The sequence below is a fragment of the Ursus maritimus genome, unplaced genomic scaffold (assembly GCF_017311325.1).
Source record: "Ursus maritimus isolate PB19 unplaced genomic scaffold, ASM1731132v1 scaffold_4, whole genome shotgun sequence".
NCBI lineage: Eukaryota > Metazoa > Chordata > Mammalia > Carnivora > Ursidae > Ursus > Ursus maritimus.
This window is the reverse complement of record NW_024426552.1, coordinates 9,023,080-9,047,624: the sequence shown is the minus strand read 5'-3', so window position 1 is coordinate 9,047,624 and position 24,545 is coordinate 9,023,080. Positions and strand designations below refer to the sequence as shown.

General features: G+C 45.7%; 1 protein-coding gene and 1 long non-coding RNA gene across 3 annotated transcripts; one reads left to right on the top strand and one right to left on the bottom strand.

Moving 5' to 3' along the window:
* Positions 1 to 12,178: 12,178 nt before the first annotated feature.
* CBR3 (carbonyl reductase 3) lies at positions 12,179 to 19,345 on the top strand. The gene is made up of 3 exons (XM_008701886.2): positions 12,179 to 12,635; positions 13,993 to 14,100; positions 18,859 to 19,345. Exons 1-3 carry the CDS (start codon positions 12,347 to 12,349, stop codon positions 19,293 to 19,295), a joined length of 834 nt encoding a protein of 277 aa, XP_008700108.1. The 5' UTR covers positions 12,179 to 12,346; the 3' UTR covers positions 19,296 to 19,345.
* Positions 16,970 to 24,438, bottom strand: LOC103673145. 2 transcript variants are annotated; one of them, XR_571332.2, is made up of 3 exons: positions 24,286 to 24,438; positions 23,769 to 23,929; positions 16,970 to 17,025 (listed from the first exon to the last, which is right to left on the bottom strand). It is a non-coding gene; the product is annotated as an uncharacterized LOC103673145 (long non-coding RNA). The 2 variants fall into 2 exon arrangements; XR_571331.2 differs by lacking the exon at positions 16,970 to 17,025 and adding an exon at positions 23,102 to 23,241.
* Between the last annotated feature and the right edge of the window lie 107 nt (positions 24,439 to 24,545).

Genomic DNA, 24,545 nt, shown 5'->3' with positions numbered 1-24,545 from the left:
GACATTTTGGCTTCTTTCTCCCTGTGTCCTGGATCACTCACTCTGGAGGAAGCCAGTTGCCTACCTTGAAGACACTCAAGCTGCCTATGAAGAGTCTGCTTGGCTAAGAACTGAGGCCTCCAACCAAAGGCCGATGAGTCAGTCATCTTGGAAGGGATCCTCCAGCCCCAGCGAAGCCTTTGCGTGACGGCAGCCCCCACCGACTCTAACTTCAACCTCATGAGAGACCTTCAACCAGAAGCACCCACCAAAGCCACGCCCAAGTTCCTTACCTCCACGGGAGGGGGGGGAGGCGGTGCTGGGTGGGCCAGTTCGTGGAGCCTCCAGCTCTTGGTCTCAGGGTTGTGAATTCAAGCCCTGTGTTGGGTGTGGAGCCTGCTTTAAAAAAAAATTTTTTTTTCCTTATCTCTGGAAACTGTGAGAAAACACATGCTTCTTGTTTTAAACCGCTGGGTTTTGGAGTAATATGTTATGCAGCTATAAGTTACAAAACCATAGCTTTAATTGTAAAATTAAAATTGGTAAGGGGAACTATATCTGTCAAATTCTGTTTAGATACAAAGTATTTGAGGGATTGAAGATATTGACAGTGTCACGAATTTGGTATTTCCAAAAAAAAAAAAGTTTTACATCAGCCACTTCTTCAGAACACTTCAAAACAAATCATTTTTGTTAAAAATTAAGCATAGATGAGCAAATTAGAATATTGAAATGTTTTATTTAAAATTCTGAAAAAACTGACAAAATACTCACATGTGTACTTTTTGAAAAATTTATTCTGAAAGCCATAAAGTCTATAATGTCTTCATTGTATCACCTTTATTATATGCAATTAATACTTCTAAAGATAAATATTTCTATGAACTAAAAGTTCATTATAAAATCTTATCAAGGGGCACCTGGGTGGCTCAGTCAGTTAAGCATCTGCCCTCAGCTCAGGTCATGATCCCTGGGTCCTGGGATGGAGCCCCGCATCGGGCCCCAGTTCCCCTGCTTGTGTTCCCTCTCTCGCTGTCTCTGTCAAATAAATAAATAAAATCTTTTAAAAAAATCAGACTTGCTAAATGTGAACTTCAAAAGTCAGTACAACACAAATGAACCCTGAAACATTATCTTAAATGGAAGAAGTCAGTCACAAAAGACCACACATCTTATGGTTCCATTCAAATGAAATGTCCAGAATAGGCAAATCCATAGACAGAAATTAGGTTTAGTGGTTGCCTAAGGCTGGGTGTAACTCCTACTGTGTACAGGACTTCTTTTGGAGGGGTGATGAAAATATTCTAAAATTGTGGCAATGGCTGCACAATTCTGTGAACATACTAAAAACCATTGAACTGTAGGCTTTTAAACGCATACGTTGTTCAGTATGTGAATTACATCTCAAACCTGTTTTCTTAAAAAGGGAAGGTTCAAAGAACAAGAGTTGCCAAATAGCAGAAGATAAATACATCTTTTGACAGCAGCACAAAGATTCTTTTCCAAGGAATGTGAGGTCTGGAAAATGATTGCTAGAGAGTCTTTTCTTCCGTAGACCACTGATAATTGAGCATAGCCATCACCAGTTGAAACAAGAGGAGCAGAAAGCACAGAGACAGCTATGAAAGAAAATCAGCGTGACTATCTAGATGATTTAAAGTCTTTTTTTTTAAAGTTGTATTTATTTATTTGCAAGAGAGAGCCCGCGCAAGGCAGTGCCGGGGCGGGGGGGCAGGAGTAGGGGCAGAGGGGGAGAGAGAGGGACAGACTCACTGCTGAGCACGGAGCTGGAGCAGAACCGATCTCAGGACCCTGAGATCATGACCGGAGCCAAAATCAAGAATAGGACGCCCAACCAACTGAGCCACCCAGGCACCCCATAAAGTCTATTTTTGAAAGGGTTCCCCCAAGCTTGACGCTACAATGCAACAAGCCTTGTGTGATAATGGGATGGGTTGCAGAGTGAAGCACTGAAAGCAGCAACCGGCTCTGGGCAAGAACTCAGCAGATGAGCGGTCATTCATTACAGAAGCCAGGGAGGAAGGCAGAGAAGAGAAAGTTAACAGTCCAGTTAAGCTCCTTAGAGATACCTAATACCCCATAACAAAAACAACAGTAAAGATAGCAGATATAACTTCCACAGTAATAGAAAAAAGTGTGCATATCAGAACAAATTATAGCAAAAGAAAACTAGTGTTATGTATGCAGGCAAGAATCCTTCATAAGAAACAGCTCGGGACTAGGTCATTTATTAGAGTAATTGAAATGAATCAATAGAACGGTTAAGGAAAGATTCTGTAGGAGGTTGAATAGCATCCCCCCAAAATTCATGTCCACCTGCAGCCACAGAACATGACCTTATTTTGGAAAGAGGGTCTTTGCAGATGTCATTAGTAAAGATGAGGTCACGCTAGATCAGGGAGGGCCCTAAATCCAACGACTGGTATCTTGATAAGAAGGGAAGAAGACAAAGGCAGGCACACGGGAAAAGAGGCAGGGATTGGAATGCTGTAGCCACAAACCACAGAACCCCGAGGATTGTCGGCAGGAGGAGACAAGGAAGGATTCTTTGCTGGTCCTGTCAACACCTTGATATTGTACTTCTGGCCTCTAGAGCTGGGAAGAGAATACGGTTGTGTGGTTTTAAGCCCCCAGTTTGCGGTACTTGGTACGACAGCCACCGGAGATGGATCAGATGCCATGCAGTTTGGCCACTTGACCACCAGAGGACACTGTCTACCAGCAAGTCCTGCATTCGCATACACCAGGGCCCAAGATAATCCCCGAAGTTTACCAAACGCCATGCAGTGTTTAGACAATGTAAACACTTAAACCTTTTTAACGATGGTAAACAAGTTATAATTAATCACCTACAAAAATTACAACCATTATAATCTTGCTGGATAATCTGTGACCTTTCCAACAACTTGGCTGGGAGCTTTTTAAAGAATATCCTTGCCCTGCTGTCATTTTGTTCCCATGGGAGGGCATCTGTAGGATAAATCCCCCCAACAATTCCCCTTCCCAGAACAGGTGCATATTCTTAATTTCAAAAGACAGGCCCTAATTCCTCTGCAAGGAGGTAATACTATGTTACATACACAGCAGAAATGTACAGGAATGGCGGTTTTTCCCAACCTCGGCAATACCGCTCTAGAACAAGCAGGGAGGGGGGTCCCAAGGACAGGGCTGAGGGGCGGTAGACCCATATCTCCCAGTTCAGGTGCCCAGTCTTCTGAAACTTCTCCAGCCGAGCATGAGTACAATTGATTCCCTTTTCAGGCATGAAGCCCAGCCTTTTCAGACACCACACTGCAAGGAGGTGGTCTTGCTCCAAGACTGAGATATTTCTAATAAGCAGCTTCCTTTTTCCTGAGTCCCTCTGAGTATAGAAGCCTGAAACCAATTCCAGGGTGCCACAGGGATAGCCACCACTGTGTCCTTAACAGCCCTCACGCCCAAGCATATACTAATATTTGACAAGGGAGCCAAGAATACCCAATGGAGAAAAGACATTTTCACTTCAAAAAACGATGCTGGGAAAATTGGATGGTCACATGAAAAAAAAAATGAAACTAGACTCCCATCTTACACCACTCACAAAAATTAACTTGGAAAGGATTAGAGACATGTAAGACTAGAAACCATAAGAAGAAAAGTAGGAAGAAAGCTCCTTGGCATGGGTCTTGGCAATGATTTTTTTGCTACAATATCTAAAGCACAAACAACAAAATAAAAAACAAATGAGTGCAACTACATCAAATTAAAAATCTTCTGTAGAGCAAAGGAAACCATCAACAAGATGAAAAGACAACCTACAGAATGGGAGAAATATTTGCAAACCATATACCTGGTTAGAGATTAATATCAAAAATATATTAAAAAGTCATACAACTTGATAGCAAAAAAAAAAAACCCACAAAAAACCAAATAATCCATTTTTAAAAAATGGGCAAAGGATCTGAATAGACATCTTTCCAAAGAAGATACACAAATGACCAACAGGTATGTAAAAAGGTGCTCAACATCACTCATCATCGGGGAAATGCAAATCAAAACCATGAGAGACCACCCCATAACTTCCAGTGAGTTATAAGATAAACGAGTTTTGGAGAGGCGATGCACAGCAGGCTGACTGCAGTCAACAACGCTGTATTGTGTATTTGAAGTTGCTAGGAAAGTAGATAGTAAACATATTCATCACTAGAAAAACTATGTGTAACTAGGTGATGGACGTTCATTAAACTCAGTCTGGTGATCATTCCACAGTACACACGTGCATCAAGTCATTATGCCTCACACCTTAAACGTACACAGTATTACATGTCAGCCTTCCCAAGTGCCTTTTGTGGCAAAATCCACCCCCCAGCTCTCTCAGTCCACACTGGGAATCAAGTGATCAAGGTGTCATCCTTGACTTTTCTTCGCCCCCATAGTCCATCCACCATTGAGTCCTATTGGTTTATCCCCAAAATAGATCTCAGACCTATGAATGTGCCTAGATCTGGACCACCACCCCTTCACTACCACCAGCTCCTCCCTGGACTGTGGCAAACAGTTGCCTCACTGGTCCCCTGCTTCTGCTCCTGCTTGATCCAATCCATCACACAAATTGCAACCCAAGGAGCTTTTCGAATTACAAACAGATCGAAGTAGTATCTCTCCCCTGCGTAAGCTCTTCAGTAGCACCCCACATGCTTAGAGGGGCGTCCAAGTGTCTTACCACAGTCAACAAAGCCTTGCATGATCTGTCCCGAACGGCTATCTGACCTCCATTGCCATCGTTTGCCCTTTGCGCATCATAGCTCAGCCACGCTCCCTACTACGGTTTTCCCAGAAGCAGTCTTTGAGACAAGGATTTTGGTTCAAGTAGATCATTTGAGAGAAGATCCCAGGCAGCATGGTGAACGAGTGGGAAAGTGTAATAGGGCATATTAATGAGTGCATTACCTCTGTGAACAACTGCAGCTCAGCTCTGCTGGGGACCCTCTGTGTGGACATGCCTCTGAGTCATCCCAGCTCAGAGTGAGGAAGGTGGGGAGTTTATCCATGTCCCACCCCTCGCTGTTGAGCATCATTCTGGGGACGTAACTGCCCAGTGCTACATCGGGTGCCCATCCAGGGCTGGAGAACACTCTTCAGAAGACACAGGAAGCCATGACCATCTGGATGGACTGAGGGGATCTAGTTGGAACACCATTGGCTCCTTCGGGACTATTCAGTGCATGGTCATGGTCCTCAGACTGGCTCCCTTCCACAAAATGTAACCAGTCTGTGATGAGATGAGGAGCTTGGGCCAGAATGTTCATCAGCCACATCATTAAAACATACTACTACATTCTACTGACATTTTATTCACACCAAGACTTTCTCAGGGAATCAAGAACTCCATTCTGTGTACTCTGGTATAAGCTCCTTACCATGTCATTGGCTGGCACAGAGCCACAGACTGGCACTTTGAATAGCCCCATACCTGTAAAATAGGCATAAGAGTGGTGCCTAATTCACAGATCGGTGTGGGGAGTAAACGAAACAAGATAAAGTACGTAAATGGGTAATATATACAAAGGGGTAAATAAGATAACACAACGTACAGGTCTTAGCAGAATACCTTGAACATGCTAGAGCTTTTAAAACCAAAGGCTATTGGGGAGCTTGGGTGGCTCAGTCAGTTAAGCATCCAACTCTTGGTTTTGGCGCAGGTCATGATCTCAGGGTCGTGAGATTGAGCCCCACATCAGGCTCTGTGCTCAGCACTGAACCTGCTTGAGATTCTCTCTCCTGCTCTGCCCTTCTCCCGGTTCGCTCAATCCCTCCCTCTCATTCTCTTTCTCTAAAATAAATAAATAAATAAAATCTTCAAAAATAAATAAACATGGGGTAACTGGGTGATGGACATTAAGGAGGGCACATGATATAATGAGCACTGGGTGTTACACAAGACTGATGAACCACTGACCTCTACCTCAAACTAATAATACACAGTATGTTAATTAATTAATTGATTGATTGATTGAATTTAAATTTAAAAATACTGAAAAAAAAGAAAATAGATAAAATAAAAAATAAAACAAAGGGCTACATGTGAGGTGACGGATACGCTAATTAACTTGATTGTGGTGATCATTTCACAATGTGTATGCATATTAAATTACCACATTGTATACCTTTAAAAAAATCTCACTGTACCACCTAAATATGTACAATTTTTGCCTGTCCATCATACCTCAACAAAGGTGGGGGGAAAGAAACAAAACACGCTGTTTTCTGTAAAGAAAAATAAATAAAACAAAAACTATTTTTATCATAAAATAATATTCTATGTCAGTTATAGCTCAGTAAAGCTGGAAAAAAGACAGGCTACTTTGACTCTTGGGTGGTTTAATAGAAATAAGACCTGAATGCATAGAAACAGAAAGTAGAATGTGGTTACAAGGCCTGGGGGACAGGAGGGAAGATGAGTTGTTGTTTAAGGGTACAGAGCTTCAGTTATGAAAAAGTTCTAGAGGCCTGTTCCACCATATGTATGTGGCTAACGCTGCTATACTGGACCCTTACAAATGGTTATGGGGCGATATTTTATGTTATGTGCTCCATTTAACAGTAAAAAATATATATATATATAATTTTTAAAAAAGAAGAAGAAGAGCCATCCCACACCTGCTTGTCCTGCCTCCTGCCTGCCTGGGATGACCCCATGGTCCACAGGCAGGTGCACAGCACAGAGGACAGGAAGGTGGGGGGCACTGAAGGCAGGCAGTGCTGCCAGGATTTGCCTCCCCACCCCCACCACCTTCCTGGCACTGAACAGCACCATGGTTCTGCCTCTGAACCACTTCGACGTCCGCTCATGGGAAGGGCAGGGGCTGAAGAACTGGGGATGGAGAAGAGGAAGAGAGCAGTTACCAAACTGTGTTGACTTCTTCATTTGACTCAGGAATCTGACCTTAATCTTGCTTCCAGAAAGACAATGGGGCGGCCCCATTCCTGCCCGGACCTGCCTTGAGCATCCCAAGAGTTCTGAAAAGCTAAGCGGGTCAATAGTACTTCCTTGAAGGTGAGGCTGGAGGCAAGTTCTCTTCGCCTCCTACCTCTGCCTATGTTATGATCTGCCTCCAGCGAAGCAGTGTCAGCAGTTGTGACAATGCCTAGTGCTGCTCTTGTTTCCAGGAGGACCTCAACACGGGGCTGTAAGCATGGAGGAGTCAGCTTTAAAGGACTTTCTGCCTCCCCTTGCTGGAGAATATAACAGCAAACATGTCTAAAGGGTTCCCATTTGTAAGTACTACTCAAAACACCTTTATAATATTAACTCATTTGGCTCATATACCAGTCCTAAGAATGAAGCAGTGTAATTGTTTCCATTTTACAAATGGCCAAACTGAGGCTTGCCCAAGACCACACAGCCCGTAAGCAGCAAAGCTAAGAGCTGCTCCACAGGGGCAGGGAGCTTCTCCCCGTCTGTTCATTCCTAAATGCACTTGGAACCTAACTAATGCTCAAATATTCACCAGAGAGATGCAGATGAATGAATGCCAGGGACACCCGGTACCCAAGGTGAAAATGGGCCGTTTGGAGAAGAACCATGGACACACCATGTTGCTGGTGAATACTTTGGTTCTTACCCTAATGATTTAGGAAACACGAAGGGATAGCAGCCTCACGGAGGGAGTGCAAAGGCACTCTAAGAAGAATCACAGCTATAAAAAAGAAAACCACCAGAACCTATAACTCTTTGGAACAGGCACCCACAGCTACTCGAATGGTGGCGACTTGGACCAGGCCCAAGAGTTTGCCCTGCACTTCTGCTTCTAGTTGACATAGACCCACCAACCAAGTCAAGTTTTCCGTGAGACAGACGATGTCAAGCATCTTGCTCCCTTTCATTCATTCTCCCTCAATCCTCAGAAAATGTATCAAAGTTTTTTTTCCCCCAAACCAGCCCTTTTCTTAAAAAATGTGTTCATGATGCCAACCCTTTGTGTGATGCTGTGCTGGGTACAAGTGAGGGGTGTTATCCACTTCCAATGGCTGCCGTAGCAAATTAGCACAAGGTCAGTGGCTTACAACATCACAAGTTTATCATCTCACAGTTGCAGAGGTCCTAAGTCCTAAAGTCAAGATGTCAACAGAGCTGCATTCTTTCTGGAGGCTGGGGGGGTGAGTGGGAGTTTTCCAGGTTGTTCCAGCTTCTGGAGGCTGCCTGGGCTCCTGGCCCCTTTCTTGGTCTTCAGAGCCAGCAGTTCAGCCTCTTCCAATTTCCCTCCCCTCTGCCCCTCTGTTTTGTCTTTCATCTCCTTCTCCACCTCTGAGTTTCCTGCTTCCCTTTAATAAGGACCCTGGATGGGAGGGCCGGGGGCGCCTGCCTGGCTCCATCGGTGGAGCGTGTGACTCTTGAGCTCAGGGTCGGGAGTTCAAGCCCACACTAGGCGTAGAGATTACTAAATCATAATAATAAAATACAATGTAATCAAGGACCCCTGGGATTGCACTGGGCCCATGAAGATAATCCAAGGTAATCACCCCATCACAAGATCCTCAACTCGATTACATCTGCAAAGTCCCCTTTGCCATGTAAAGTAACATCCAAGGTTCTGGGGATTAGGACATGAACCTCTGGGAGCATTGCTTACTCTGTCTACCACAATAACAGGTGCCAAACCTTTTCTCAGCTTTTTTCTTCTGAAAACACCAACTCTTCCAAAGATCATGTCACTTTTAACCAATCAACCCACCTTGCTCCTCTAGCTCAATGGCTGCCAACCTGGGCTACACGCTGGAATCACCAGGAGAGCTTTTAGGAGTCCCAGGGCTTAGATCACACCCCAGACCAATTAAATCACAACGTCTGGGGATGGAGCCAGGCGTCTGTATTTGTTTATTGGGTGGTTTTGTTGTTGTTGTTGTTGTTGTTGTTGTTTTAAAGATCCCCAGGAGATTCTAACATGAAAAACTTGGGCTCCATTGCTATGAGTGACACACTCCCTGCAAGCCAATCTTGCCACACCCCTTCATTCATGGGGGTGACAAGGACCTGCTACGTACTTTGCAGGGCCAAGTGCAAAACGAAGATGGGGGACCCTTGCCTAAAAAATCAAGAATTTCAGGACAGCAACAGCAGAAGGGCACATGCCTTGAGGCCAGCACATGGCTCAGTATCTTCTTCCTCTCCATGCCTGTCCTCAACTCTGATGAGGTCAGAAGCCATCCCGGATCTTGGCTTCCCAGTCTCTTGACCTCCAACACACCAACAAGATTTCCCTGCCCCCTTCATGTGGTTCATCCACACAGTCTCTGAGACCTCCATCTCAAAGCATCCCACACTGATGCCCCGGGACCTGGCTTCCTCCAGAGGTGTCCTGCCTTCAGAGACCTCCCCTTTCATTGACCCTACTATTTATCCCCTCATTATAAATCTCCAACTTCCTCATGTCCTTTCCTCCATCCTTTGAGGCCATAGCCCTACACTATAATCTTTTCCTTGCAAACACTCTTCACACTGTTGTGTGAGCCTGGAAAAACATCAACCCTCAACTTCACCACCATTCCCAGCCTACACTAGCAGCTAGCCACGCTGGGGGTGGGGGTGGGGAATTACAGGAAGCTGATCATGGTGTCTTGACGTTTATGACCACAGATCACAAGTGGGGCCCCAGCTCCACTGGTTAATGCTGCCCAGTTCCCCAGTACACTCACCTTCACACTCCACAAGATGGCTATTATTTCCTCAAATCTCCCAGACTGAAACCTCTTGCTAACGACTTCAAATGGCTCATTCTTCAAAGAGAAAATAATGCCTTCCAGAAGAATGACCTAGCTAGACTCACACACTCTGCTTTCCTCCTGTTACAAGAAATGCCTGCTTCCAGTGACAAGCCCCCATCTGAGCCCTAGATCCCAACAGCATCTGCCTCCCACACACTGTGTTCTTGAATTACTCCCTGCCTCTCCATCACCAACTTTTACCTCCCTTTGAGATTATTACCACTGCACAAAAACATGCTTTAATATCTCTCTCCCAGCTTTTAAAACTCTTTAAGAATTCAGGTCTTACACAGTATGCTTTCTGATTACAATGGAATTAAGTTAGATATCAGTAACAGCAAGATATCTGGAAAATCTCCAAATAGTTGGAAATTAAAAAACAAAACAAAACAAAACACACTCCTGGGCACCTGGCTGGCTCAGCCAATAGAGCATGCTTTTTTTTTTTTTTTTTAAGATTTATTTATTTATTTGGGGGAGAGAGAGAGAACATGAGCAGGAAAGGGGCTGAGGGGCAGAGAAAGAAGCAGACTCCCTGCTGAGCAGGGAGCCTGATGTGGGGTTCAATCCCAGGACCCTGAGATCATGACCTGAGCTGAAGGCAGGCACTTAACCCACTGAGCCACCCATGTGCCCCAATCATTCAACTTTTGATCTTGGGGATTGTGAGTTTGAGCCCCACGTTGAGTGTGCAGATTACCTAAAAATAAAATATTTTTTAAATGTTTTAAAAAATACTTCTAAATACACTTAGTCAAAGAAGATATCAATAAGCAAATTAGAAAATATTTTAAACTGATTAAAATTGAAAAGCCAACATGAATGTTTATATGATGTCACCAACAGCAGTACTTAAAGGGAAATTAATAGGGGCCCTGGGTGGTTCAATTGATTAAGCAACTGATTTTTTACTTCGGCTCAGGTCATGATCTTAGGATCATGAGATCAAGCCCCACACAGGGCTCCTCACTCAACATGAAGTCTGCTTGAGATTCTCTCCCTCCCTCCCCCTTTCAAAAAAAGATAAATTAAAAAAAAAGGGAAATTAACAGCCCTTAACACCTACATAGAAAAGAAGAAAGATCTCAAATTAATGACTTCAGTGTCCATGGTGAGAAACTAGAAAAAGTAAATAAAACCCAAAGTGAGCAAAAGAAAGGAAATAAAGATTAGGAAAAATATATAATCAGGGAAAAAATAGAGAAAATTATCAGTAAAACCAACAGATGCTTGAGGGGAAAAAATCCACAAAATTGATAAACCTTTCACCAGGCAGAGCAGGAGAACAAATATGGAAGACACAAACGACTAGTATCAGGAATAAGGGAGGTGGCATCACTACCAATATTAAAAGGACTAATTAGAGCATATTATGAACAATTTCATGTCAAAAGAAAAAAATTAGATGAAATAAATTTTTTGAGAAACAAAAATTAAGCTCACTCAAAAAGAAACAGAACACCTGAATAGCCCTACATCTTTGAAATAAAGTTCCAAATAATTTTTAGAGGGAAAAAACTACAGGTTGAACCACAGTAGGGGACCACACGCCAAGAGTCCACCTTCTTGACCTCCCTTGTTGATTCCATGGAGAAGGATGGAGTCAAGGTGAAAGACCAGACAACAAGCGGCTTAGCCAGCTCTGCTTGGGAAAAGCTGAGTCATGATGAGGTCGCAGCTCTCCATACATCTTAGTGTCACTAATCAAACACCTTCATATTACACTAAGGAGGTGGGTGGGGGAGTTCTAATTGCCTGCGCAGACCTCGAGATAACTGGGGATTCATTTTCATTTGAACTTTGTGGGTGCACAGGCTTCACTGGGAGGGGGAAAAATATCGATATCCATCCTCCTTGAACAAACCTAAAATGCAGACACTTAGCACCTACAGGAGTTAGGTAAGGATTAAATTAAAACATTCCAGTAAGAGGCTGGACACCCAACAAGAGCTTCATTAACACTCCCTCCCACTTGGGGGCGCGCTGGGAAACACACACAGAGATGAACCCTGCCCAGACCTGTGAATCTACTCCTAGGACCTTTCTTCTTTCATTGTCTTTCTTGAGTTTAAGCAAAAAGGGGATCTATATCCTGAGAAGCAGTTACCGTGTCTAAATAATTTCATCGCATTTGAGGAGAAGGGAAACATTTTCAGTGTGCAGTGGACGGTGCGCGCACGCCCAAGAAAATTACTCAGCCCTTGTTTTTCTCCTTTAGGAGTTTTCCTAAAATAGTTTCTTCAATCCAACTGCAATGCATCCCTTGACCCCATCGACCCATCACCATCCGCTGTGGCTTTGGGAAAACTACAACCGCTCCACCCGGCAGACCACCGCTTGACTCAGGAGAGGGATCCAGAGGGCGCAGCGCGGGGGAAGGGGCGGGCCCGGGAGTGGGCCGTTACGAAACCTTCGGGAACAGACGGCCACTCCTCGCAGGGGAGGGACTGAAGGCTGGGGCCTCGTTCTCTAGAAGTCGCAGCACTGGATCACAGAACTTAGTTCTCTGTGCTTTCTCTGACCGTGTCCACGCCTCTGCGGCGCGCTCCCCGGTGGCCCACAGTCCGGTCCGCTCTCCACGCGCCAAGTGCCTCCCCCGGCCATGTCGTCCTGCAGCCGCGTGGCCCTGGTGACCGGGGCCAACAAGGGCATCGGCTTCGCCATCGCGCGCGACCTGTGCCGACAGTTCTCGGGGGACGTGGTGCTCACGGCGCGGGACGAAGCGCGGGGCCGGGCGGCCGTGCAGCAGCTCCAGGCCGAGGGCCTGAGTCCCCGCTTCCACCTGCTGGACATCGACGACCTGCAGAGCATCCGCGCCCTGCGGGACTTCCTGCGCAAGGAGTATGGGGGCCTGAACGTGTTGGTCAACAACGCGGGCATCGCATTCAAGCGTAGGTCGGGGGTCGGTCCCTGGGCGCGCCAAAGTTTCGGGGCAGAGAGCCGCAGGCATCCCCCCACTCGTCCGCTCGAGTGATCGCGGAGCGCAGAGCCGGCTTCTCGGGACGCGCTCAGCACTGGCCTCGCGCGGTGGAATCTCGCTTTCCACGGAGTCGCCAGAGCAAGGCGGGCGGAACCGAGCCCAGGGTCCTCCCGGAGCCGTCAGCTGCTGCGGTTTGCCAGAAAACCGGCCTCCTGGGAGGGGGGCTACGCCCTGCTAAGCTCATCAACCTTCTGTCTAATGCAAAAAACATTTTCTTCGCGAAGGGTCTCGGAGCTCACTTTGGGCTTTCGCTTTCCTTGAAAGGGTGCTTTCATAGATGCCCGGAGGCATCTGCTCGGGACAGGAAATGAATCTCCGAGACACGATCAGCGCGCATTTTGCACATTAGTGGACTTGAGATTTTGTTTAATGGAGAGCTTTGATAGGTTCAGGCAGAAAGGAAGCGAGCCTTGTTCCCTCCCCCCGGGAATTTGTGTTTGTCATCAAACATACATTTTCAGTGTGATTTTAAGTAGCATCTTTGGGGGGGGGGGAGAAAGTCAGGGAGATGACTTTCTCTGTTGCTCTACTGAGAAAGTGAATTGAGCTGCCTTGAGCTAGGGGTAGAAGGAATAATCAGGCCCCCCTCATTTACCAGCCTAGTGGGAAGAGAAACCCAGGAGGCAGAAGAGAGTAAAAAATGGTGTGAGGCCTTGATGGATTCCCGCCCCGGCCTTGACCCCCTCACGGTCGCTGCGCATCCGCACCTCCAACTGAGCCTGCGGGCTTGCGGGAAGCGGCCGGCACTTGCAGGAGCAGTCGTCTGCGGCTGGTTGAGGGATTGAAGGCTAGGTACTCCGCTTCCTGAACACAAGTCGGCTGGAAGCCCCCGCCCCCTCAGCAGTGTGGGCGGGGGACCTAAGGCCGCAGGCCACACCTGCTGAATCACACTGTCCTTTTTAGCAGAATCCCCAGGTGCGTCCCATACCCCTTCCAGATTGAGCAGCTGCCGTGAGAGCCGCGAATGCCCAAAGTGTGGCCAGACCAGTGCTGCAGCGTCACCTGGGAACGCGTTAGAAATGCAAATTCTGGAGCTCCACCCCCGCTCTTCTCCGTCCCAAACTCGGGGGGGTGGAACCCCGAACGCTGTGTTTTAACAGGCCCTGCAGGTGATTCAGACGTGCTTGAAGTTTGGAGAACCACCGACCTAAGGGTTTAAAAATCGTTTTAAAGTTAGATTCTTTTTCCTTTAATTAGAGGTAAGATGCGCTCTGTCATATACATTTCAGGGGGAAATGCGTGACTTTGTTTCTTTCTCTTTTTGGAAGCTGATGATCCAACGCCCTTTGACGTTCAAGCTGAGGTAACACTGAAGACAAACTTTTTTGCAACAAGGAATGTCTGCATCGAGTTACTGCCGATAATAAAACCTCACGGTAAGTCCAGCGTGTGGCTTGTCGGGCTGCATCCCTCAGCAAGAAGTGGGCCGTGGGGCTGTCCCTCAGGAGTGACCTAGAGATACCATTTCTCCAGGGGGCAGGGGCACAGAAAACTGCACTATTCTCTAGTAAGAGCTGGCTCCTCACCTGCGCATTTTAGCTTTAAAAGATACATGGATGGTGCATGGCAGTGCTCTTCGGTGCCACGTCACGAACTCAACCCTAGAATGATAAGGTGTTACAAGTCCTTCCAGAGGCCTCTTGCCTCTGAGCAATCTCAGTGGGTCCTTCTCAGCTCCCCATGGTGGTGGGCCACAGCCAGCTCAGTTGCGGGCCTAAGGGAAGGCTCTGTTTAGCATGTTTATGACCTTCCCTGTGTTCCTGTGCTCCTTTCTTCACTTAGTCAAGCTGATGCAGAACTTCCCAAAGAAATTTTTCTTTATTAGGGAGTATCTCACCCACACTCCCAAGTATTCAATAAATCACTTTTATTAATTTATTACTTTTCCCACAAACACTGGAGGGCCTACCGTAACCCAGGGTGCTGGGGACACAGTAGTAAGCACCGTGGACAGGGACAATCCTGACCATGGAGCACTGAGCCTTGTGGAGAAGACTGTCATTGACGAAGAATCATACAACTGTGCTGGGGGGCGGGGGCAGAGAAGGCTCCCTTCCCTGAGGACCCTCTTCCCCCAGAAAGGCAACTGTGATTCTTCAGAAGAAGAACTCTGTGGTTCTTATTAGAAATGTACTTTTCTCAGACAATTATCATATGATCTCACTGATATGTGAAATTTAAGAAACAAGGCAGAGGATCATAGGGGAAGAGAGGAAAAAATGAAACAAGACGAAACCAGAGAGACAAACCATAAGAGATTCTTAATCATAGGAAACAAACTGAGTGTTGCTGGAGGGGAGGGGGGTAGAGGGATGGGGTAACTGGGTAATGGACATTGGGGAGGGTATGTGTTGTAATGAGCACTGGGTATTATATAAGGCTGATGAATCACAGACCTGTACGTCTGAAACAAATAATACATGAAAAAGCTTCCAAATCTCAGACAACCAGTCAAACTAGAAGTAGTGTCTAGAATTGCTTTCCTTTTCCTGTTATGCATGCATTTTTAATTAAAATAACTGCATAATAAAAATGTGCTTTTTCTCAATTTAACATTTGAATAAAGATGATCTCTAGTGCAAACATCTTAAAATCTAAAAAGATGCATGGTGAGAGTTGCACCTGGACTCCTGCCCCCTCCCCCACTTGCCCAGTTCCTATCCCCAGCCTCTACAGCCAATTCCCTTTATCCTTTCCTAGTGGGATGAGCTCACAGAAAGCCCACAGGCAGAGTTGCAGGTACTGGCTGAAGAAAGCCTTGGGTCTGGGTGCACAGAGTTGTCGAGTGCCCAGGGCCAAGGGGATGGAGGTTTGTTTTGTTCTGTTCTAAGTAGGCCCCATGCCCAGCAAGGAGCCCAACACGGGGTTTGAACTCACCATCCTGAGATCAAGACCTGAGCTGAGATCAAGAGCTAGACACTTAACTGACTGAGCCACCCAGGCGTGACCCCAGGATAGAGTTTTTTAATGCAAATCTAAATGCATTTTTTTTTTTTGCTCCCTTGTTTACACAAAGGGAACATTAAGTATAATGTTTGCCACTTTGCTTTGTTCACTTACTATATCTGGGACTCTTTCTAGATCGGGACAGAAAACTTTCATATTTTTTACAGCTGCATAACATTCCATTGCAGGGTTGTCTTTTACCAAGTATCCGGAAGTCCTCTCTCTGTGGGTTTTAGAATTCTAGGATTTGAAAGCTGCAAGGTATTAAACCTTATATTCCTAGGTCTTCATTTTACAGAGAAGGAAACTGAGACCCAAAGATGTGAACACAGGTAGTAATAGAGCTGGAAACAGTATTCAGGTTTCCTGACTTCACCCCTCAATCAAATCAGGATAATTAGTTCAGTGAAGGGAAGGATCATAACGCCAAATGATTGTAAACCAAGCCATTTTGAAAGATAAAAGGTGGCTTTGGGGAGGGTGGGGCTCAGGCAACAACCCAGAGCAGGTGGCTGACTCACTGGCTTTAACCAGTTCTCTTGTTAACAGTAATTCCCAAACAATCTGGTTTACAACACCCTGAGAATATTTGTGATTTTTCGGTAAAACTCACATTTACCTGGAGGGCAAAAAGCTAAGGATTATTGCCTCTTGATTTGTAGGGAATTTCTCCCCAAAATAAACTGACTTAAGAGCCGCAATTTATGTAGCGTTATATTATCTTTTTAAAGAAAGTTACCCTCTTGCTTATTCGAGTGAATAGGTTAATCAAGTATTTGCCCACTAGAGGGAGCTACTTGCACACTCATTCTAAGAATGGAGGTAGGGTTTTTCCTTCTAGACCAGTGGTTCCCCCGACCTCAGCAAAGGGGGGTGTGGGTGGTGTGGGTGCAGCCCTTCTCAGGGCTGATTGGACCCATCTGGCTGTTGAGACGGTCACCCCTTGGCCTCTCCCAAAGGTGTCCCCTGAGATCAAAGAGGACACCTCTTACTCTTAGAAGCCTTTAATTTCCATTAAAGGCACAGAGTAGCTCCTATAATTCATTTTTTTTTCCTCCTTTCCCTTTCGAATTTAATTCCTCATAGCAGCTAGGTGATTAAGAACAAAGCCGTTTAGAAAGTAATGAAGAACACATGGAAGTAGTAGTATTCCTGGCCAAACTATTGAAGTGAATCTAATTATAAGAAAATCATACCTGGGGTGTCCGGGTGGCTCAGTCAGTTAAGTGTCTGCCTTCAGCTCAGCTCATCATCTCAGGGTCCTGGGATCGAGTCCACGTCGGGCTCCCTGCTCAGCGGGAAGTCTGCTGCTCCCTCTGCCTGGTGCTCCCCCTCCTTGTGCGTGCTCTCTCTCTCTGACAAATGAATAAAATCTTTTTTTAAAAAATCATGCTAATCCAAATTGGGACAAATACTACAAAATAATGGCCTAGAGTCTTCAAAAAGGTCATTGTTGACTACTCTAGATTAAAATAGACTAAAGAGGCCCCCCTCTTAGTCAGTTAAGGGTCTGACTCTTGGTTTGGGCTCAGGTCCTGATCTCAGGGTTGTGGGATCGAGCCCCACGTCAGTCTCCCTGCTCAGTGGAGTCTGCTTGGGATTCTCTCTCTCCCTCTCTCCCTCCCCCATCCCCCTTTCTCTAAAAATAAATAAATCTTAATAGACTAAGGAGATATGATCCCTAGATGTAATCCATGATCCCACATGGGAGCCTGGATGAAAAACCATAAAGGAAGATTATTGATTATTGAAATAGTTGGAGTCCTTTGAATATGGACTGTACTTTAGATAATAGTTTTGTACCATGATAAAGGGTTTGAGTGTGATCACTCTCATGGTTATGTAAGGTAATAATACCCTTGTTACCGTATATATACTCAAGTGTTTAGGGCAAAGTTTTATATTTGTCTGCAATTAAGAGAAAGAGAAAGCAAATGTGGCAAACTGTTAATTGAGGAACTTAGGTGAAAGGCATATGGGAGTTGATTGAACTATTCTTACAACTTCTCTGTAGGTTTCAGATTTCTCACAGTTGGGAAAGAAGTATGTATTATGAGAGAGGGAGAAAATTACTGAGGAGTCCTAAGTACCTGGGGTAAGTGAGGTGCTCGTGTTCAAGACAGAGTGAGGGCATCTCTGTGTGGGGTTGGCCCACAAGGAGAGCTAGTAGAATGTACAGCACCCTCCCCACCCTGCCCCATCTCCATGGTGAATGAATGCCACTCAGAAAATGCAATAAAATCCAGTTATCCTGGTACACTGGGGAGGCTCAGTTGGTTAAGTGTCAGACTCTTGATCTCAGCTCAGGTCTTGATCTCAGGGTTGTGAGTTCAAGCCCCTCATTGGGCTCCATGCTGCATAAGTAGGCATGATGCCTACTTAAAAAAAAAAAATCCAATTATCCTATTGGATGCTTAGGAAGTGGATTCAGGATAATATGTAAGAAAAGAACCCCCTAAATGTGTTGGGTTTTGATGTTGGTTGAACTGTATAAATTCACACGTTTACTGGTTTGGGGATTTCCATCAATACTTAAATTGTTTTGTAGTTTTGGGCTTAACACATTTTTTTATAGATATAATGGTCTTTTTAGTAGCTGTGAATTATTGTTAATATGAATATTAACTCATTAATTATATTTACTTTTTAGCTATGGGCTAAAAAAGGGATGAAAATCAAAATGGGGTTGGAGAATCAACCCAGTCCATGTGTGAAAGTAGCCATCATTAAGGATAGACGACGGCATTTGCCTGACCCTGGTTTTTGATACTCGGATATAAAGAAGCGGCTGCCTGCGGCCCTAGGAAATGGTGCAAGCCAAGGAAGAGCTTTAATCCTCAGGGGGAGGCTGTCTTCTCTGGGGAGGCAAGTTCACAGGCACCTGGAGTGTTTGTATGTGTAGGGGGTGTTTTTATAAAACCACCTGGCGATTCCACTACAGATAAGCTCCTGCTCACCTAATGAATAACCAGCCACTGCTCTTTAGCCCGTGTTGCTGATGGGATTGTGTCCTTCCCTTTGGGGGAAGAGAGCACAAAACAATGTTAAAACCCACTGATGACTTCTAGAGTCTTTTTTTTTTTTTTAATCAGCAGTTAAACCTACGGTATGAATCAATTGCATGTTGGGTAAAATAAAACCACTGTTGGTTTGTGACATGCTTCCATGTTTTTACTCTTCTGTTTCAGGCAGGGTAGTGAATATCAGCAGTTTAGAGGGTTCAAAAGCTCTTGAAAATTGCAGCGCAGATCTCCAGAAGAAGTTCCGATGTGAGACGCTCACAGAGGAGGACCTGGTGGACCTCATGAAGAAGTTTGTGGAGGATACAAACAGTGAAATGCATGAGAGGGAAGGCTGGCCCAACTCAGCTTATGGGGTGTCCAAGCTAGGGGTCACCATCTTATCAAGAATCTTGGCCCAGCGTCTGGATGAGAAGAGAAAAGCTGACAGGATTCTGCTGAACGCATGCTGCCCAGGGTGGGTGAAGACGGACATGGGGGGGCCTCATGGCCCCAGGACTGTGGAGGAGGGAGCCGAGACCCCTGTCTACTTGGCCCTGCTGCCCCCAGATGCTACCGAGCCTCATGGCCAGCTCGTCCACGACAAAGTCGTCCAAAACTGGTGAATGTCTGCTTTGGTGCTTAATGCTTAATAAACTTTTGTGGAGTGAATGAATGAATTCTGGTGTCGTAATCCACTTCTGTCTCTGTCCTTGGGGAATGTTGATTAGAATCTCCCTGGGAGAAACTGTCTCTTTCCAGAATCAGGCTGAGCGATTTTGCTATGCCCAAACTCCAGCCTGGAAGGGCGAAGAACCTGGTCCAGTGGTTCTGCAGGGTCCGAAGGCATCGGGATCGCCTGGAGGGCATGTTAAAACATTGCCCAGAGTTGGGGCCCCAGCATGTGCATATCTGACAAGCTCCCAGGGGCTGCTGGTGCTGGGACGGCAATTTGAGAACCACAGGTCTGACAAGAGCTCTCAAGGCTCCTGAGCAGCTTCCAGCCATGTTCCAGCCATCCCTTGCTGATTCTAGGTGGTTAACTCTAAGGATGTGATTTACCCTGTTTCCATAGATCTCCAATCCTACTTTGTATCACATTCTGTTTCATTATATTTGAGCACATTTTCATTGGTTCTTAGCAAGTATGGCTTGAAAGACTCAGAGAATTTCCTTTTTTTCATTGAGGTAGGATTTCCACACTGGGATTTTCACTCGGGTTTTGCAATCTGTGTCCCCAGAAGGTTTGCAAAGTTGCCCTGCTCCTTCTTTCAAATTGTGCCTGCTTGGACAACTTTGTCCAGACCGTCTCTTTGCTCTGACACATGCAGATACTTCTCCCTGACCTGTTCCTGCTCCCCTCTGAGCTACAGCCCAGGGTGACCCTTCAGATGCCTCCCTGAGCCCCTTCTGAAGTCTCTGACAATAGGCAACTCCACATTCACTGCTTTCAAATGGGATTGCTTTTGTAATCGGCCTCCTGGGTTCTGGTTATACCCTGTAGAAAAAGGACTTGGAAACTAAAGAATCTTACGAAAGAGAAGTACACTTATAAAGGATGTTTGCTAGGGAGTCAAGGCCTCAGAACGAATGGCTAGTCAAACAACAGAAATACAACAGGTGCACAATGGACAAACCACAAATTTACCAAGTTTATGATGGGCTGTTCATCATGAGATACAGCAATGTTGTCACTTGATTATGACCACAAAGGTCACCTGATGACAGCATTGCAGAAATAAAGGATAAGGCTATTTTCCTTCTGAAAAGCAGTACAGAATGGAAATTCTCAAGGTTTCATTTATTTGGGGGAATCAGGACTCTGCAGGTAACCCTGTTACTTCTGGTCTATCACAGCATGCATAGTGCTTCTGGACTCTCCAACTTACTGATGGCAGCATGGCAAAGTGTCATTTAGCTCTGACAACCCGCACCTCGCCTCTTCATCCACTTTGGGTGGAGGGACGTCTGAACCCCACCCAAACTGCATCTCACTTCCCTTAGCCATCTCTATATTGCCTGATTAAATCCAGCTTGCTCTTAGATTTGTCTAGGACCATTGCTCCCAAGACATTTTAATGACTTCTTGTCTGGCTCTAAAAACATTTTAATGGTTTTCGATACGTTTCCTCAATATCTTTCATACTCTGGTCTCCCTCTGCAGCCAGCCTCTGGAACCCTGCCAATGATGAGCAGTAGTACCAGGACCACCGAGCACCTTCAGGTTCTGCCTAACGGAGTCACAGACGGGAAATACACGAGTAAACAGCCCAGTTCCTTTTCTTTCTTCTCCCTTTTTTGTCTCTAGCCAAGTATCACCTTGACATTTTTAGATCAGCGTGTACCTGCTTATAAGACCCTTAATTGTAAACTGCTGATCAGAACAGCATGTCTCATGTTTATGGAAAGGTCAAAGGGGACCCTTATGGGATGGCCTGCCCGGCACCCTCCCCCCACTGCTTCTTCCCATGTTTGCAGCTGCAACAGCCACCACATGACTTTGCCCTGCTAACCTCTGTTGACTATTCCAGCTGTAGGCCCGTCTTCTAAAGAGGAGGACCAGCTGGACTGGATCAGGGAAAGCTCAGAGCTATTACTGTGAGTGGCCCTGCCCCACATGGTCTAAGGAGCAGAGGGAACCAAGTATAGCCAGAAAAAGAGGCAACTAATTCTCAAGAGACACACTTACAGAGTGGCCCCCAGACAGACTGTCCCACGTCCCCACAGTGGCATCCCTTACCTGGCCTCAGACTATTCCTGAGATCTCAGATTCAAAGAGATGCTCCAAGATACCCCTGGATCCTTAAAAGAAATGATCCTATTCCTTAAGCTAGTTTGAATTATGTTACTGCTTGCAACTGAAAGGAATCTAATACATGTGCATGAAAATGTTCCATGGTGTGCTGCAGTGAAAAAAGAATTAGGTTTAGAATCAGAAGGAAAAAAAAGAAAAAATCATAAATTGAGAACCGTGGCATATTAAGCCATGTGTCATGCTTAATATTTTCCCTATGTTGTTTTATGTATTTCTTACAGTACAGCAATCCTGTACCATAGGTATTAATTTGAGATAGGTATTAATATCATTTTTCAAATAAGGAAAAAAGCCTTGGAGAAGCTGATTAACTTGTCCAAGATCACACAGCCAAGAGCCAGGACCATATCCAGGACTGTCTAATGGCAGTTCCTTGGTTTTTCTTGGTGCCTACTGCTTGACATGCCCAGCTTCACTAATACGAGTCTAGAGACCAGGCCAACTCCCTTGGTGTAAAAATTAGGGGAGATGGGGGCGCCTGGGTGGCACAGCGGTTGAGCGCCTGCCTTCGGCTCAGGGCGTGATGCCGGCGTTATGGGATCGAGCCCCACATCAGGCTCCTCTGCTGGGAGCCTGCTCTTCCTCTCCCACTCCCCCTGCTTGTGTTCCCTCTCTCGCTGGCTGTCTCTATCTCTGTCAAATAAATAAATAAAATCTTAAAAAAAAAAATTAGGGGAGATGATACATCGAATCTAAGTCATTTGTAAGCCACATGGTTATTAGATCCCCATTTAGCCTGTGTGAACTTTCCACAAAATAGGTAAACAAAATATGGCTTAAAAGTGGCATATTTTAAGTGGAGTATCCCATTCTGTGTGTTTTTGAGACATCAAATGGAGCCAGTGATCCTGTCCAAACCAGCTTCTCCATGATCCACTTTTCTAGGCTGACACATGAGTGTTAAACCCACATACAGTACCAGCTTTAGGCCTGGCCTTTGGGCTTCTCCCTCACCTACTAAACTTCAGCAAAGAGTGAGACAGACTGAGATCCTGAACATTGATGTAGTGTGGAGATGAAACGGTGATAATGACAATCCTGACAAAGGTTTACTTGTTACTGCCAGTCAGCCACAAAGTGGGCACAGCATCAAATACAGAACTACCCAAGACTTTACCTAGATGGCGTGGTGGAGAATGTACTTTATAGAAAAGACAGGGTGAGAGGAGCACCAGGATTTGCATATGGAAACTCAGAATGTGTTTACCTGGCCAATCTCTCTAAGAGGTGAGCCAGCCTGAGCCAGAGAATGTAGTCACATCTGATTATAACCCCTTCTTTATTATCAGAAGGGGCAAGGATTAAAGTTCTGGTTCAAATTAAATCTGAAATGCTCTGATTAGCGTATTATTATTTGAGGAACAGGCTCTATTTATATGCCTTAGACACAGCTAAGTAGACTTTTAAGTGTGACAACTTGACCCATGGAAACATTTCATGTAGGAATAAACTTTCAAATCTTAATGCTGTACATTTACTGTCAATTCTGATTATTAATATAGTGGGTTTTTTTTAAAGGGTTTACGATACTTGAATCTGTCAAAATGCTTTTAAATTAACTTTCCACACACTTGGAGTTCTTTAAAGATAGGTGACAAATACAAGGCATGTATTTTATTTTATTTAATGTATCAGGACAAAGTTATACATGGTGGTTTTGAAATGAATAGACTGGTTCTCCCTTTCAGTGGAGAGTATAAGCAGTTCTTTCAATATTAGTTAAATGCAGTGTGGAGTGTGGCTAGGATTTGAGGAACCTAAAACAAACAAACAAACAAACAAAAAAACCCACCTCACCTTTGGCAACTGTTTTTGTAAAAGTGGAGTTTTTCATGTCTTCAGCANAAATCAGTTTCATGCAATTAATTTTTTCCTACTAAATTTTCCATCCTTTAGCTTTCCTCTGCTTCTACTTTAAGACCACTCCTAAGACTGACCAGTAGAGGGTTTACTGGTGCACTTGGTATATGCCAAATGCAGATGGAATCAGAAGCCTGGGCAGGCCAGGGAGGGGGCCAGCATCCCAAACTATGAAAATATTCTTGGCGATTTGGGGGCAGTGATAGATCCCCTTGGAAATCTGATACAAACTATATACCCCTTTCCAGAAACATATACACAAAATGTTTTGTACAATTTCAAAGTGTTCATGGACCTTCCACTCCCACCTCCTAACTCGAGTTTTCATGGCGGCCTAGCCTTTAGGAGCCCCAGACTAGATCTGAAAATTCCTTAAGGGACAGTCAAGGGTTAAATGGTCAAAAGCCTGTGCAGAAATTACTACCTCAATCAACAGGTGCCGCTGCTTTGGTTGGCTGGGAGCCCCAGCTGGTGCAATCAGGATGCACAGGTGAACTCTGCCTGACCCCAGTCCTTCAAGGTGCTTCTGGCCCTGCAGCTGTCAGGCCAGGTTGGGTGGGTCTGAACTGCCAGGTCCGGAAGCTCCTGAGGATGACAGGAAGGGGTTAGAGTTTTTCTGGAAATATTAATGCTCTTTAGAGTTGACAGGTCTCCTTTCTGAGCCAGAACCCACATAATGAAACTCATTCCACGAATTAATTCCCTCAACTCTGATCCCAAGGGCCAGAAAGGTGCGGCCACTGGGGCTGGGGACGCCTTAACCAGGTTCCCGGGGCCTCCTGTGGCCCCAGCGTGTATGGAAGGATTCATTTCACCTCCTCCCCGAGGGTTTGGGTGTGGGCCCAATGGAAAGGATGGGGTTAGCCACATGCCATCGGCCCCACTTTTCTTGGGCCCCACCGTTCTCCAAAGCCCCTTCTGGAGCACGGCGATAAACTGACCGCTCTCCCCTTCCGTTTGGGTGTGTCGGGGGAGCCCCAGGTGAAAGTCGGAGCCACCCCTCCCACCTATGCAGGCCTTCCCCGGAGCAGCCCCGCTGCGAGGGCGGCAGTTAGTTGCGGCAGCTGAGAGCCACGCCCACCGCCCGGAAGCTGTGGAGGACTAGGGATGAGAGCCGTACGCCCCAGAGCCGACGCCCAGGACCCACCGCCCAGGACCCGCCCCCCGCGCGCCGAGGTACCGCCTTCTGATCCCGCCCCCC

Bases quoted from the DNA above. Each gene is read 5' to 3' on its own strand.
- CBR3 (XM_008701886.2), top strand. From the start codon at position 12,347: ATGTCGTCCTGCAGCCGCGTGGCCCTGGTGACCGGGGCCAACAAGGGC. The intron at 12,636-13,992 runs GTAGGTCGGGGG...TCTTTTTGGAAG, and splicing joins CGCGGGCATCGCATTCAAGC to CTGATGATCCAACGCCCTTT. The intron at 14,101-18,858 runs GTAAGTCCAGCG...CTTCTGTTTCAG, and splicing joins GCCGATAATAAAACCTCACG to GCAGGGTAGTGAATATCAGC.